General features: G+C 42.7%; 1 protein-coding gene across 2 annotated transcripts in view; it reads left to right on the forward strand.

Annotated features, from left to right (window-relative positions):
* Positions 1-16,030, forward strand: part of CAMK2A (calcium/calmodulin dependent protein kinase II alpha) — a 157,716-nt gene that overhangs the window by 114,641 nt on the left and 27,045 nt on the right. For both annotated transcript variants that reach the window (XM_056851459.1, XM_056851449.1), the window contains exons 7-11: positions 528-630; positions 4,598-4,681; positions 8,223-8,317; positions 12,335-12,457; positions 15,484-15,567. In XM_056851459.1, coding sequence (XP_056707437.1) covers positions 528-630; positions 4,598-4,681; positions 8,223-8,317; positions 12,335-12,457; positions 15,484-15,567 — 489 coding nt within the window. The remainder of the gene's footprint in view (positions 1-527; positions 631-4,597; positions 4,682-8,222; positions 8,318-12,334; positions 12,458-15,483; positions 15,568-16,030) is intronic.

Genomic DNA, 16,030 nt, shown 5'->3' on the forward strand with positions numbered 1-16,030 from the left:
CATGGCTATAGCAAGCAAATGTGCAGGTAGTACATTTAAAAGTGTCACTTTATAAGAAACCTCAGAAGACTTCCTGTGGTGATGGGAGCTTCACCCATCTTGACCTTTTCCCCAGTTTCCATTCCATGAATTCCATTGCCTTATATCTTGCTTAATTTTCTACCAGCATCCCACTTGGTGATCAAGACTTCTTCAGATATTCAATTTTGCTCAAATTAACTAGGCAAAATGAAATACATTTGCTTAGATAGATATTGGACTTTGTTATTTCAGAAACTGACACTCGCTTGAGTGCTTGTTAACAAGGCATGCGTGTTGCTAAGCTCTTGTTCTGATTAATAATCCTAGCACATGTGTGTGTGTGAAGGGGTACAGATTCTTCTAAGACAAAGCATGTATTCACAATTCTCAAGGCCACAGCCTCTGTCAGTATCTCAGTCACTTACACATGCCATCACACTTCGTTTTCTTCATCTTCTCCTCTCCCTTTTGAATGCTGTTTGGTCTCTGACTTTCTCCCCTTATAGCCAGAGAACCTTCTACTGGCATCCAAGCTGAAGGGAGCTGCTGTTAAATTGGCTGACTTTGGCCTTGCCATCGAAGTGGAGGGGGAGCAACAGGCTTGGTTTGGTGAGTAGAGGGACCGGGCTCTGAAGTTTATCACCCCCAGCCCCTTGTTTTTGTTCATGTTGCAGGATGCAGTTACTCTGAACACTTTGTGTATCTTGAAAATCTAAGCAATGGATTCTCTGCACTTCTGATCCATTAGCTGAACACCAGAGCACTGAAACAAAGGGCATAATTATTATTTTCATGCAGAGCAGAAATTCAAATATGGACTCGTTTAAAGAAAAGTTAGAAAACCCAACCAAACCCCTCTTTCATTCTATACTTAATTGTCCCTGAGAAAAGACAATCTTTGGTTACAGTCCTAAATATATTGTAGCTGCAATTTTTAGGTTCATAGCTGTAGCTCTTGTCTGCTTTATATTTTTGCTGTGGTTCACTGCCTATTTGAGCCATGCCATACAAAAGATACATCTGATCGACACTATTTTCACTTAAGCAGCTGAGAAGCTTTTTACATAGTGTTGATGAAAATATTAGTTCAATAGCCTTCCTATTTCACCGTACCATCCTTAAAAATGTTTTGCAGATTACTACCTATTGGTAGATTTCACTACCCTTGGTACTTAATTGGCATGACCACGTGTGTGCACCCCCCATTTGTGCTATTCCAAGCTCAAAATGTGTGGTTAGCATACAAAGAAAAGAAAATATTTTATTTTTTATATTATGCATAACTGCACAGTCTTGCAAAGCTGCTATATGAGTAGGGTTGCCAGGTCCCCCCTCTCCTCTGGCGGGACTTCAATGCCATAGAGTCCAATGGCCAAAGCGGCCATTTTCTCCAGGTGAACTCATCTGTGTCAGCTGGAGATCAGTTGTAATAGCAGGAGATCTCCAGCTAGTACCTGGAGATTGTATCAAAAATTAGTACGAGGCAAATGCTATAAACAATGTATATTCTTAGCAAAAGCCTATGATTCCTTCCTTTTCAAGCTTCATTTGAATTTCTGAAAGAAACAGATAAGATTTATACTTACCATAATTGGACATATTTGGACATTTTGAAATTTTTGTAGCATTGTATGAAGCTACTACTCTTGTCTTGTCTGTTCTTTATTAATATTGTGTCACTCTGTATTCACACTTTGTAGTTGTTTATTCACTTATTTTTGCTAAGAATATACATTGTTTATAGCATTTGCCTCGTACTAATTTTTGATACAACTAAGCTTTTTAGTACCAGTGCATACTTTCTCCAGTACCTGGAGATTGGCAACCCTAACTGTAAGCCCAGTGGAATAGCTCCATATTACAGGCCCTGTAGAACTCTTTAAGGCCCTGATCTCATTTGGGAGATTATTCTACCAGGCAGGGCCCAGGGCAGGAAAAGTCCTCGCCCTGGTTGAGGACAGCCTGATGCTCCTTAGGCCCGGGACCACCAGCAGATTGTTACCTGATGAACGCAGTATTCTCTGTGGGGTGTACCAGGAGAGGTGGTCTTGCAGATATGAAGGTCCCAGACAGTGTAAGGCTTTAAAGGTCAAAACCAGCACCTCAAACCTGATCCGATACTCCAGCTGGAGCCAGTGTAGTTGGAAATTGTGATTCCAGTGGGATTTCCCTCCTTGCTGGGCCTGGGAGTTTACCAGCACCCCCTCGGGGCCTTCGGTGTGCAGAAGCACTCCTGCCTTTGGCTCTTCTGGGTCACTGTTGGGTCTAGAGTGCGTGGTTTGTAGCCTGGCTCCTGGACACCCTGCAGAAACATTGATCCCCTGGGCTCCAGACGGTTTCACATTTGGTACAGGCACAACAATCATGGTATTGAAGGTAATGTATGTTGTCCACTATCTGTGGTGTGTCATCTTTCATGCAAAATATATGAGAATTGGGTATAATTAAATATACAAAACATTCTAGATCCAATTATTCTATTGCAACCTAAACAAGTCACTCACCTTCATTTAGACAGTGTAGAGCTCCCCAACCTAATAAGCTTGTGGTAGCTAATATGTCTAGTTAAACAATATTAAATGTTTCTTTAGCTTTGCTTCCGCTAGTGTGTGGGGCTTTTCTTGAATTTGTTGAGTCACTTCATTAAAATCTTAAGCTCAGAAAAGCCTACTTGGATGCTTGCTGTGGTTCAATTAATGCATGATAACTTGCTGCTACAAATGCAAGTTAATTAGGTCAACGTGACACATTGCTATTGTGTCTTCGAGCTATAGTCACAAGCTGTTAAGGGAACAATTTGTACTTTTTTAAAGCCATAACTACAATTTGCTGATTATTGTTAGGAAAGGAACACAGTAGTTGGGCACAGATGCTTACATGCTAAAGGTCACAGTTCCGTCCTGATCTCCTGCTAAATGGATCTGATGTACAATCAAACATTAATTTATTGTCTGTATTTATCGCACTTGTATCCTGCTCCTCTTCCAAGGAGCTCAAGGCAGCGTACAGTATGTTACCAATTTTATCTATACAAGAACTTTGTGAAGTACGTTAGTCTGAGAGATAGACATCCAGAGGGGATTCAGACCACTGTTCTGTATTCCTTCGCTTGGGGTTTTTACAATAGTTACACAAAATGGGAACACAGAAGGAAAAGGTGGATTGGAAGGAGCACTCTACCTGTGGGTTTTTGTTTGCTTAAATTTCACTCAACTTCACAGCCCTACTAAGGTGCATTTTAAACCGGGCATCCTTAGGAGCAAGAATAACAGGAAATGCAGCCATGGTTAGGTAAAAGTATGTAAGTATTAATGTATTAAAGGTACACTTCTTCAGTTCTTGCAGAGCTTTTTAAGAAAAAGAGAGAGGGACCAGCAGGATAACTTAAGCCAAACAATGCATTCTTAGTGACAACTAGGTTGCCCCAGAATAACTTCTAATATAAGGCCATTTTTGCATGGTAATTAGCAGCGCATTCCAGGCTGAATTGCCCCGCATATTTTTTTGAATTTTGCACGCTGAACAGTCATTCCGGAAGTGGCTGCGAAGCCAGCACATACCTGCTTTGCATTACTAAAGAGTCAATTTAACCTGACCTTTGCCGTGAAGATTCCCCCTCAAGGAACAATGCAAAATAACAGAGGCGCGTTAGCTATGCATATGCTAATGGCTATGCAAACAGGAACAAAGGAGCAGGCGAGTGGGGGAATGAAACTTCTCCTTTTGCGTCGGGACCGTGAAAAGGCATTTTTAAAGTCACATTTTAAAAAGGAGCTTTGAGCGAGCATCAAAATTGACCATGCAAAAATGGCCTAAGAGTAAATGGAAGTAGTGGATGATTACATATACCAAGATGACAAATAGACCTGTAACACAGCCATGGATATATAAATGCTTTGCCTTTTCCAGAGTTTGGCCTATGCCCTATTCATGTAGGATCTGTGATTTGTGTTTTCCTTTGATTTTTTTATTATATGCTATTACCATATTTTTCGCTTTATAACACGCACTTTTTTCCTCCTCAAAAGTGAGGGGAAATGTCTGTGCGTGTTATGGAGTGAATGTGTGCACAGAGCCGGCTGGGCGCACTGAAACGACACGAGCCGGCTCTGTGCGCCCCATTCCAGTGCGCCCAGCCGGCTCTGTGTACCCTGGGACACACAGAGCCGGGCCGGCTGGGCACACTGGAACGACGCGAGCCGGCTTTCCCCGCCTGCCTCCCAGCTGGGCGGCAGGCGGGACACACAGAGCCGGCTGGGCGCGCTGGAACAGCGAGCTGGCTTTCCCCGCCCGCCTCCCAGCTGGGAGGCGGGCGAGGCGCACAGAGCCGGCTCTCGTCATTCCAGCGCAAGTCGGCTTTCCCCGCCCCGACGGCCAGCTGGGGGGGGGCATGTTATGGTCAGGTGCGTGCTATGGAGCGAAAAATATGGTAAATGTGGCAGTTGTAAAATCAAGGCAAATTGGGTTTGGCTTATACTGGCATACATTTGGGAATGTCACTGAGGCTTAGAACTTTAGACTCTTCTGGTATCAACGATTTAACTTATTGCACATTACCAGTGTTTGTCTCACTTAGGTTTTGCGGGCACTCCAGGTTACCTTTCCCCAGAAGTCCTTCGAAAAGACCCTTATGGCAAAGCTGTGGACTTGTGGGCATGTGGTAAGTGAAGCTGACTGAAAAATCACTGTGTACTAGATATAAACTTTTGTGGGAAGGGAGAAAGAGGTCACTTGATCTAACTACTGTGGTTTTGATTATATTTCTGCTCATGATGCAGGCAATGGTTGTAAAGCCTCATTACATAAATTATTTGCTGTACTGGGCAGAGAAAAACAAAAGGGCCACCCCAGTCACCAAGAAAAACGCAGGCAAATGGTTTTATTGGGTTTATCCTCTGAGGAAGCTAACACAAAACATACCTCTGTACCTTTTCCACAGTGCTGAGTGGGTGTTCTGATGTTTGTTTTGTTTTTCTCTCTCCAGAATAGCAAACAATTTATGTAATGAGGCTTTACAACCATTGTCTGCATCATGAGCTAGGGTTGCCAAGTGCCAGATGGTGGTGGGCAAACCCTCTCCAATCTACCTAGCTGCCCACCGACCAGCTGAGGGTCGGTGGGCAACATGTGCACACGTGCTTGCCTGCCACACCACGTCACTTCCAGTTTACACCGGAAGCGCTGCATCACAACGGGCTTTTACCACTCAAACTGGGAGGCAGTGCCGCCACGTTGTCTCCTAAGCCTGGCTCAGGCATTCCGCTCAGGAATGCACTGTAAATCACTCTATAGGGTTGCCACCTCTCCCAGTATAGTGGAAGACTTCCCACTCCCTACTGCTGTTGTCTACCACCACTCAGCTGGGTGGTAAGAAGAAATTCCCTGGCAAATTGGGGGGGCAGCAGGCATCCCTGTTATGATGACGTTGCTCCTAGTGCAACCCAGAAGTGACATCATCATGTTGAGTGACTCTCTGGCATTGACCCCAAACGCTATGGGTGAATGCTAGAGAGTCACCCCCCAGTGTGATGACATCACGTGCAGGTCACACCAGAAGTGCTATCATTCTACTGAGGACACAGATCACCCCCTTAATCATAAATCCCCTCCTTCACCCGCTGGGACCTGGCCACCCTATATAGATACCAAGCAGTGCATTGTGGTAGAGCAGAAAAACAAATGTAGGTTACCTAAATAAAATTTATGAATGAACTCTTATGGCTAGAAGCAATATCAATCATCTCTAGCAAAACACCTGGCTTTCTTCAGAAGGTTTATGTTAGATGTGAATATTGAACTGCAAAGTTCTTCTGAATAGATGTGTGATGATATAACATGACGTAGTGTTTTCTCTTGAGTGCAGCTAATTCTGAATAATAAGTCACCAGTAGAAACTCTGGTGATCCCCACGAGAAAATCTGTTTGCCAACAACATTTTTCTCTCTCCACCCAAAAAAACTAAGGACAAAAGAATGAAAGAAAATAACACTTCCAACAAGGGAAGACCTCCTAATGAGGGCAAATTGTATGTGTACTTCACCAACTTGGCATGTTCATGTCATTCAGTTGCTCAGTTAAGCATTTCACTCTGACACAGCACATGCATGGGAAAAAGCAATTCCTGCTGTGTTGGATTCCACGGTGTCCCATTAAGCAGATCTGGAGCATACGTCTTACATCAAGTTTTCATTCTGAACTAATAGTCAGGCTCAGATGTGTGTCTGTAATTTTATACATTGAATTATGGCTACTGGCATGCATAACTGATCAGTCCTCCTAAATGTCTTCTAAAAGGTTGCCAGATTTTCTGAGATCAATTTCTTTATACAAGATTTTACTAGCAGGGAGATTTCCTTGCCAGTACTAACTTGGCAGAAAGTTCTTACTTATAAGAACTTACTTATACTTACTTTTTACTTATTCTTATAAGTAAGAATAAGTAAAAATCAGCAAAACCTCTGCATTCCATTGAGATTACATTAATGACCTTGGATATCTTCTTTGATTTTTCAAGTCAGAGCTGAGGTCCTGGTAAAATATGGGAGAATAGATAGATGTGTAGGCAATAAGATAAGGGACTGTGAGCATCCATACAGAAGATCAAGGTGTTCTGGACACTTGAAAAAATAATTCTTGTTCTCTCCAATTCAAGTTGTCTGGCCATAGGTGGCAGGTAATGGGATACAGATTGGCCCAGGATAAAATAATTGTTTGAATCTTGCACCCATAATTATTACTTGTGATTTGGTTGCCATTAATGATCAACACCACTGTGGTATATCTGTTGTATACATTACAATGAAACCTTCTGTCCCTATCCCCCCCCCCCGATATTTATGTGAGCTGGTTTAGTCTCTTGGGATAGAGGAGTCCATGCTTAGTTAGTTTTTTGTTAACTAGAAATGTAAACTGCATGAGGTTCCTTGTTCTGAAACCAGTTGCTCCCATCCCTGGTGTCTCCTTCTTGATAAATGGATGTTGAACCTAACTGTATGAACCTAACAGCAGGAACCTGACTGAGTACTAGGGTTGCCAACTGCCAGGTAGTAGCAGGAGATTTCCTGCTAATTCAACTGATCTCCAGCCGATAGAGATCAGATCACCTGGAGAAAAATGGCCGCTTTGGCAATTGAACTCTATGGCATTGAAGTCCCTCCCCTCCCCAAACCCCACCCTCCTCTGGCTCCGCCCCAAAAATTTCCCTCCGGTGGCGAAGAGGGACCTGGCAACCCTACTGAGTACCGTATTCCTGACCTACAACCACAATGCCCACAAGTGGGAGGAGGGCTGGGGGTTGCCAATTCCCTGTTGGAAAGTTCCTAGAGATTTGGAGGTGAAGTCTTAGTAAGGCAGTGTTTGGGAAGGGGAATAATAGAGTCTATCCTCTAAAGCAGCCATTTTCTTTTAGAGACCTGGCCTCTGTAAACTGGAGATCAGTTGTAGTTCTAGTAGATCTCTAGGCCCTACTTGGAGGTTAGCAACCCTAGGAGGAGCTAGGGTTACTAACCTCAAGGTGGGGCTGGGAGTTATCCCGGAATTATGGTATCTAGACTAGAGAGACCAATTCCTTTGGATGAAATGGAAGCTTTGGAGGACATACTCTGGCTTCATATTCTCCCGAGCTCCCTCCAGGAGCTGGCAACCCTCGCCAAGGAGCTTCAAATGAGCATTCAGTCACCAGGCGTCAAAGTCCTAAGAAGAGACTCTGTTCAGACTAATTATTCTGAGATGCTCAGGCTCCTGAATCCTCCATGTACACACCTGGAAAATCGCTTTGCCTATGACAGTTTGCATGATCAGTGTTTCCCTAAGTTCATGCAGCCAGTGCCATTTTATGCGCACTGAAAATCCACTAGGGAGTGTGGATTGCTCATCCTTCTATATCCATAAAGACTGGAGTCTTTTGCTAGCTTATTTTGATGCCGCCTGACTATTCAGTTTGAGCTGCAGAAAGCTCATGCGGCAGTCTGAAGGTTTTCATTTCTTCAACCAAGTAGCTGTACCACACGTTGTTAGCATGATGCTGGTTGTGTAAGGAGGTATCCACTTATGTAAAGAGCTCTCGACAAATCACCTTCAGTTTTCATTCTTACTGACAATGTGGGCCTGCTCCAATAATCTAAATAATTGAACTAGCCTTTTACCACCTGTAATTGGCAGGAGCTTATGTAACAATGTTCTCCTCTTCCTGTATCACTCAGGAGTTATTCTCTATATTCTGCTGGTTGGGTATCCACCTTTCTGGGATGAAGATCAACACCGACTATATCAGCAGATCAAAGCTGGAGCCTATGACGTAAGTCATAGTATTTTTCTTTCTCTCATCCACCATTATTTCCTTCAATAGTTCTATTCTCTTGCCTTGCTTTGTTCACAGAGCAGTAGGGTTGAAGCGTATTTTTCAGTTAAAAAATTATATAAGCTGTTTCCCTTCATCACAGAGAAGCAAATCCCAATTTATTTATTCCCTGCAGATGACAGAGGTGGGAGAATTCACTTTGGAATCTAGGCTTGCTACAGCTGTCACCTAACCTCATCTCTGCCTTCCCCCCCTTTTAAAATCAGGACAGAGAAGGGTAGTGGGCCCAGAAGAAGCAACAGTAGCTGTGGGAGAGGATCAAGGGTCAGATGAGCCATTAACTTTGTAGGAAAAATCCCATAGGGTCTTTGCCCTGGAGAGCCACAGTAGGGCTGGCTAGAAGGAGCACAGTAGTGCCCAGCAAGCAAGGAAGAGCATGGTGGCTCCTCCTTTCCCTCCAGCCAGCTCTTTGGCCCTCATCAAGTGAAGGTTGTGTGGTAGGGTTGCCAACTGCCAGGTAGTTAAATGAATTGCTGCGTGTGCTGAGCAAAACACTAGTTGAAGAGACCTACAGCACCGGCTCCAATCTTGTCTAGGTATAAAGAATCAAAGCAAAAGCAGTATTGGTATACTCTAATAAGCAATGCCAACTCATATAATTGTAAAATGTATGTACAACACGAGTATTTCCAATGCACAAAAAACTCAAATATATGGTTACCACACCGGTATGCTAAATTGCAATACAAAATAATACAAAATGATATCAAATCTGGTATCCCTACCAGTCTGCACATGAATTAGAACCAACGATAAAACAAAGAGAAGTCAGAGTCCAAAGTCAAGTCCAAAGTTCGACTTCCTTCAAATCAAAAATAACTGTATTCAATCCGAAAAGTCCAAGTCCAAAACGACACCTCCGGATTTGTGTGCGTTTCGCCAAACAAGCTTCTTCAGTTGGTGAGTTCCATTTTGGCAAGACAACTTCAACCGGGTACAACGACCTCTAAAAACAAATAAACATTCCAGCGGAACCCCAAGGAAACAGTATAAGATAATAATAACATATCCAATAAAACATTTTCTACCTATATTTCTATACATACCAAGGACCAGCGGCCATCAAGGCTCTTCCCAAGAAATAGGGCTGGTACCATTGATTCATGGTGAGCTTAGTTATAAAAAACCCAGCTGAAACCAATGTAGGAGGTGAAAGTGGCCGTTAAAAGTGCCCCTTGCTGTTAGGGTATCACAGGAAGCTACTGAGATCAAATTCGTTGTTTAGACCTGCAGGGGAAAGAGTTTTAAATAAATATACAAATTGCATTTCACGCGCAAAGAAGAGTAAATCTGTGTTGGAGTGTCCCTTCTGAAGGAAATGGCTCGTAAGTGGACACAGATTTACTCTTCTTTGCACTGTGGCAATACAAACTGCGCAGATTCCAACATGAGGACGTTGAAAAAATTCTACATAGACGTGAAATGCAATTTATATATTTATTTAAAACTCTTTCCCCTGCAGGTCTAAACAACGAATTTGATCTCAGTAGCTTCCAGTGATACCCTAACAGCAAGGGGCACTTTAAACGGCCACTTTCACCTCCTACATTGGTTTCAGCTGGGGTTTTTTATAACTAAGCTCACCATGAATCAATGGTACCAGCCCTATTTCTTGGGAAGAGCCTTGATGGCTGCTGGTCCTTGGTATGTATAGAAATATAGGTAGAAAATGTTTTATTGGATATGTTATTATTATCTTATACTGTTTCCTTGGGGTTCCGCTGGAATGTTTATTTGTTTTTAGAGGTCGTTGTACCCGGTTGAAGTTGTCTTGCCAAAATGGAACTCACCAACTGAAGAAGCTTGTTTGGCGAAACGCACACAAATCCGGAGGTGTCGTTTTGGACTTGGACTTTTCGGATTGAATACAGTTATTTTTGATTTGAAGGAAGTCGAACTTTGGACTTGACTTTGGACTCTGACTTCTCTTTGTTTTATCGTTGGTTCTAATTCATGTGCAGACTGGTAGGGATACCAGATTTGATATCATTTTGTATTATTTTGTATTGCAATTTAGCATACCGGTGTGGTAACCATATATTTGAGTTTTTTGTGCATTGGAAATACTCGTGTTGTACATACATTTTACAATTATATGAGTTGGCATTGCTTATTAGAGTATACCAATACTGCTTTTGCTTTGATTCTTTATACCTAGACAAGATTGGAGCCGGTGCTGTAGGTCTCTTCAACTGCCAGGTAGTAGCAGGAGATTTCCTGCTAATTCAACTGATCTCCAGCTGATAGAGATCAGTTCACCTGGAGAAAAATTACCACTTTGGCAATTGAAGTCTATGGCATTGAAGCCCCCCCCCTCCCCAAACCCCGCTCTCCTCAGGCTCCACCCCCAAAATCTCCCACTGGTGGCGAAGAGGGACCTGGCAACCCTATTGTGTGGTGACAGGAGGGGGTGAGGTCCCTTTCCAGGGCCATTTTGATCTCGCCGGCTGCCCCTGGGGAAGATTGAAGATCCTTCTTAGCATCCATACAGGAGTTTGTAAGTGTTCACAGTACTTTATGTACATTGCCAGAGAAATCTTTGCAGTGACACCATACTCAGTACTATTTTGTCCATCAGTTGGCGTTAGGAGAGTAGCTTTTCCTTGCTTTTTGTCTTTTCAGTCTGATTGAACACAAAGAGTTTCCATTTGAGGAACAAGATGGGTTATTTTTTTCCTGTGGAGTGCCATGGGGTTCTATTCTAACACACTTGCTCTTCAATATATGTATGAGGTTGCTCATCCTGAGCTTTGGGATGTGGGCGGGGGGGTGGTCATCGATGTGTAGATGATGCACCGTTCTGTATTTCATTACCAAAACCTCCAGATGTTTCTGTCTTATCTCTGAACCACTGCTATGAGGCTTGGTCAGGCGACTAAGTAGAAGCAAGCTGATGCTAAATCCATACAAAACAGAGGTGATGCTGGATGGGAAGGCTGGTTGAGGGATTGGATCCCCTCGTAGTGGATGGAGGTGAAGAGTTTGAGGGTGCTCATGGGCCCAGCCTTGGTTTATGAAAACCAGGTTGAGGTAGTGGCCCAGAATGCCTTCTGTCAGCTGTATTTGGTTTATCAACCTGCTCCTTCTTAGGCTTGGTCCATCTGGCTAAACTAATCCATGTCTGGCTAAACTAATCCACCTGGTTGGCCACTGTGTGAACAGACTGCTGGACTCGATGGGCCTTGGTCTGATCCAGCATGGCCTGTCTTATGTTCTTATGTTTAACCTTGGGGCAGGATTACTGTAATGCACACTACATTGGACTGCCCTTTAAATAGGGCTGCCCACTCTAGGCTGGGGAATTCCTGGATATTTAGAGCCTGTGGAAGGTGGGGTTTGGTGAGGGGGAGGTACCTCAGTGGGGTATAATGTCATAGAGTCCACCCTCCAAAGCAGCCATTTAATTGGCCAGGGGTTTTAAGGGCATACATAATGCAATCATTTTTGGGAGGTGGAGGTCATTTGTGGTTTCATTCTTGTTTGTTCTAAGTCATGATGTTTTAATTGTGATTAGTAAACCAACTTGAGCCATGAGGAAAGGCAGGATATAAGTATTTTAATAAATAAATACATATGTGCCCCTCCCCCAGCAAGACAAAACATAAATACTTAATTTCTGTTCTGTACTTTCACATGGCCCAAACAAGGCTTGTAATGAAGCTGCTCAGGGAGAGATTTTCTTTTTGTTCTATGTGTTCAGTAACAAGCTGGCAAGCCTGAAGCAAGATGGCAAATCAGTAGTGTACAGATTTTGGCAGAACATTTGCAGCACCTGGCCCCCACCCAGCGGTCACTCTGTGCTACATTTACTGCCTTTGACTGATTATGCTAAGCAATCATCCCTTTGTTTTCTGCTAAATAAAGAAAGAAATGTATGTTTTCATACTTTAGGGAGGAGGTAAAAGTTCTTCTGAACCTATTGCTAGCAATCATTTGCTCCCTTTGCTTTTGCAGTTTCCTTCCCCTGAGTGGGATACTGTCACTCCTGAAGCAAAAGATCTCATCAATAAAATGTTGACAATCAACCCATCCAAACGTATCACGGCAGCAGAAGCTCTGAAGCACCCCTGGATATCAGTAAGTACAACATGCATTTCTTGGAAATTGCCCTAAATCTGAGCATTGTCTCCAAATAATTAGCAATGCTCATAAAATACTTTCTAGAAGCTCTCTGTGAAAGGACATCTCAGATGAGTAGCATATGAAAAGATGTGAAAACTCCTTTATTTGCATAATTGTTGTTACGTGTTATATTTCTGTTATGTTGGGTCACAAATAGCGAGCTATTAGTTATAGATTATGCTTAATAACTCTTTTTTATATTTCCAATAATAGTAAAAATAGGCTACAGCTGACACGTACATTTTAAGAGAATTGCATGATACAGAAATATTGTTTGTTTTTAAATAAAATTGACTTTTCTTGCCTTCTCATCTTCACAATACCACTCACTGTGATCTAAAGCAATGCATTTTAAGTTTTCTTTTGCTTTTTTCATGACTATTTTTTCAGCTCCATTGCTAGAATAATAATTAAAAGAACGCATAGGATTTCAAAGGACTTTTAAAAGATCCCAGTCTTTATCTACTCATCGTGCAAGGGGTTGGGGGGGGGGCAGCTTGTACAAGGATGATTCCCAAGGCTCACCTGCGTGCTCTTGAAACAAAATTTTCAGTTTATTTCTGAGGAACATTTTTCATTTGTGTCTTGCTTCTGCTGCCACCTCTCCTCCAGGCTGAGGAGTATACTGAGGTTGGGGGCATAATCTTTTTGTGCTGCTGAAGAAGTGCTTTCCACATTCAGCTTCCTTAAGAATTGAAATATGGGTTCTACGTGACAATATTCCCCATTAAAAAAATCCATCCCCACAGGAAAGATTCTACTAAATATGCACCTAGAAATAAATCCCTGTTGGCAAAGGTCCTGCTTCTTCATACCGTTTCCTTTTATTTCTGTGTTTTCAGTTAATTACTTCCTTTTCACTCCTGACTATCTGATTCTCTCTTGGCACTCATGAATAGAAGTCTAATCATCAGTGCTTGTTCCCTGGTGTAAAGAGAGGGGCTTAAGTACTTTTTACTTTGTATCAAACCAAAATTACTGTTCGTGATTTTTTTTTGCCTGCTGTCATAATGGCCCAATTACAAAATATTGATTGTTTTTTTAAAAGACCTTTTGGCTGACCAAAAGGTGCAAAACAGTACTTAAGCCATCCTCCACCACAATATACTAAGAGCTGATGTACAATTAATTCATAAATGCCCCAAACTATTGGCTGACTAACTATGGGAGACTTCAAGATTAGCTGAAAAAAGATGGAAACACAATACAGATAATATTAAATTATAAGCCTATATAGCACTAGATAGTGGTGACGGGCCTATGAACAATCCTAGGGTTAGAAAAGAGCAAGAGTCCAGTAGCACCTTAAAGACTAACAAAGTTTCTGGAAGGGTATGAGCGTTTGTGAGTCACAGCTCACTTCTTCATGAAAGCTCATACCTTACCAAAGATTTTGTTAGTATTTAAGGTGCTACTGGACTCTTGCTCTTTTCTACTTCTGTAGACAGACTAACATGGCTACCCATTGTGATCTATTCCCTATGGTTGTAACATTTATCTCAAGGCCCCTGACGTGTATGTCTGTTTCCATAGTAAAGAACAGCAGTCTGAATAGGGTTGCCAGGTCCCTCTTTGCCATCGGCAGGAGGTTTTTAGGGCAGAGCCTGAGGAGGGCGGGGTTTAGGGAGGGGAGGGACTTTAATGCCATAGAGTCCAATTGCCAAAGCGGCCATTTTTTCCAGGTGAACTGATCTCTGTCAGTTGTAGTAGCAGGAGATCTCCAACTAGTACCTGGAGGTTAGCTACCCTAAGTCTGAAACATATGAGAGAATCAGCTTAGGTTGGGTTAGCTAAGCCTTTAACCACTTGTGAACTGCCTCTAGCATCTCTAGTAAAAATAACAAGGAACAGATGAACAGGGCGGGCATAGGGTTGCCAGGTATCTTACCTCCTCTGGCAGGAGGCTCTTCTTGTTAAGTGCATGTGCATGTGCGCATGTGTGCCGACGCGCGTCACTTCCAATTTAGAACCAGAAGTGCTGCATCACAAAGGGCCTTTACCTCAGTTTGAGTGGTAAAGCGCCCCTTTACCACTCAAACTAAGAGGTAAAAGGCCCCTCATGAGTTCTAAACCGGAAGTGATGCGTGTGGTATGCACGCGTGCGTGCACGTCTGCCCGCTGACCCTCAGGTGGTCGGCGGGCAGAGGGGGAAATTGCTGGGGGATTGCCTGCCACCAGTGGGCACCTGGCAACCCTAGGCGGGCAGCTACATTGCACAGTCAGCAAAAGATTTATTTACTGCTTCCTGGAGATTGTGGGAACATATGGTTGTGGGGATATGCCTGATATGAATGCACATTTAAGAGTCAGAGCTCAAGCTTGTGCATGAAGAAATGAAATAATTATCCTACACAAGCTGTTATCTAGATCTTCATAAAATTAAATGGCTGGAAGAATCTGAAAAGCATCGTGTTCAGCAAAGGCTGGGGTTTAACACAATTAGCCTCCCCAATAGATTTGACTGGTATATAATCCAGTTCATGTTGTGGCTTTCATGCCACTGTTGCTTGCTATGTAATGAATATAGCTATTAGTAAAAAAGTTCTGACCTGGATGGCCCAGGCTAGCCTGATCTTGTCAGATGTCAGAAGCTAACCAGGGTCAGCCCTGGTTAGTATTTGGATGGGAAACCACCAAGGAATACCAGGGTTGCTGTGCAGAGGAAGGCACTGGCAAAACCACCTCTGTTAGTCTCTTGCCATGAAAACCCCCAAAAGGGGTCGCCATAAGTCGGCTGCGACTTGACGGCACTTTACACACATTAGTAAAAATGTTATTTTACTTTTTATTTTTCCCTTTTCCTTCTATTTTTAACTAATGTTATATGGGTACCTGTATTGCTTTGTTTTTTTACGCTGGCCAATGGCCGTAACAATAAATTACTGCTATTAGTAAAACACATCCAGGTTGCTCAAACAAGTGCGATCTCTCCATTTACTATTCCCTTCCATTTCTGAGCAAACTTTCTTTCTGTCTTCCAGCACCGCTCCACCGTGGCTTCATGCATGCACAGGCAGGAGACCGTGGATTGCTTGAAGAAGTTCAATGCCAGAAGGAAGCTAAAGGTATTTTATGCCCACCTCTGATTCACAAATGGGTCTGCCTTACTGACTTGTTTCCTCTTTCATCTATGCACTCCTGTACTCAAATGTTTGGCTCTGATACTTCTGGATAACTTTTAACCGAAGAAAAAAAAGACCTTCCTGGACAACGCTTAGATCTTGTATCTTAAATGTTCAACGTGAGAATCAAGTTGCACTTCTCCATATTTTTTGTATAAATAGTTCTGTTAGTTTCTGTGGAGAACAAAACCGCATTGGAAGTACTAGTACTATAATGTCGTCATTTCCTGTCCAGAGAGAAATTCTGTTTAACTGGAAATAAGGGATTCTGCTCTGTGATAAAGTCAATTCAATTAATCCATAATAACAGGGGATGAGAAGATAAGGCTGATTAATTAAATTATATCAAACCCCTTAATTAAAATCGCAAGACATATTAAAGTTTCCTTCTGATAGGACTCGTGAA

This window comes from Euleptes europaea, chromosome 1, assembly GCF_029931775.1.
Source record: "Euleptes europaea isolate rEulEur1 chromosome 1, rEulEur1.hap1, whole genome shotgun sequence".
Taxonomy (NCBI): domain Eukaryota; kingdom Metazoa; phylum Chordata; class Lepidosauria; order Squamata; family Sphaerodactylidae; genus Euleptes; species Euleptes europaea.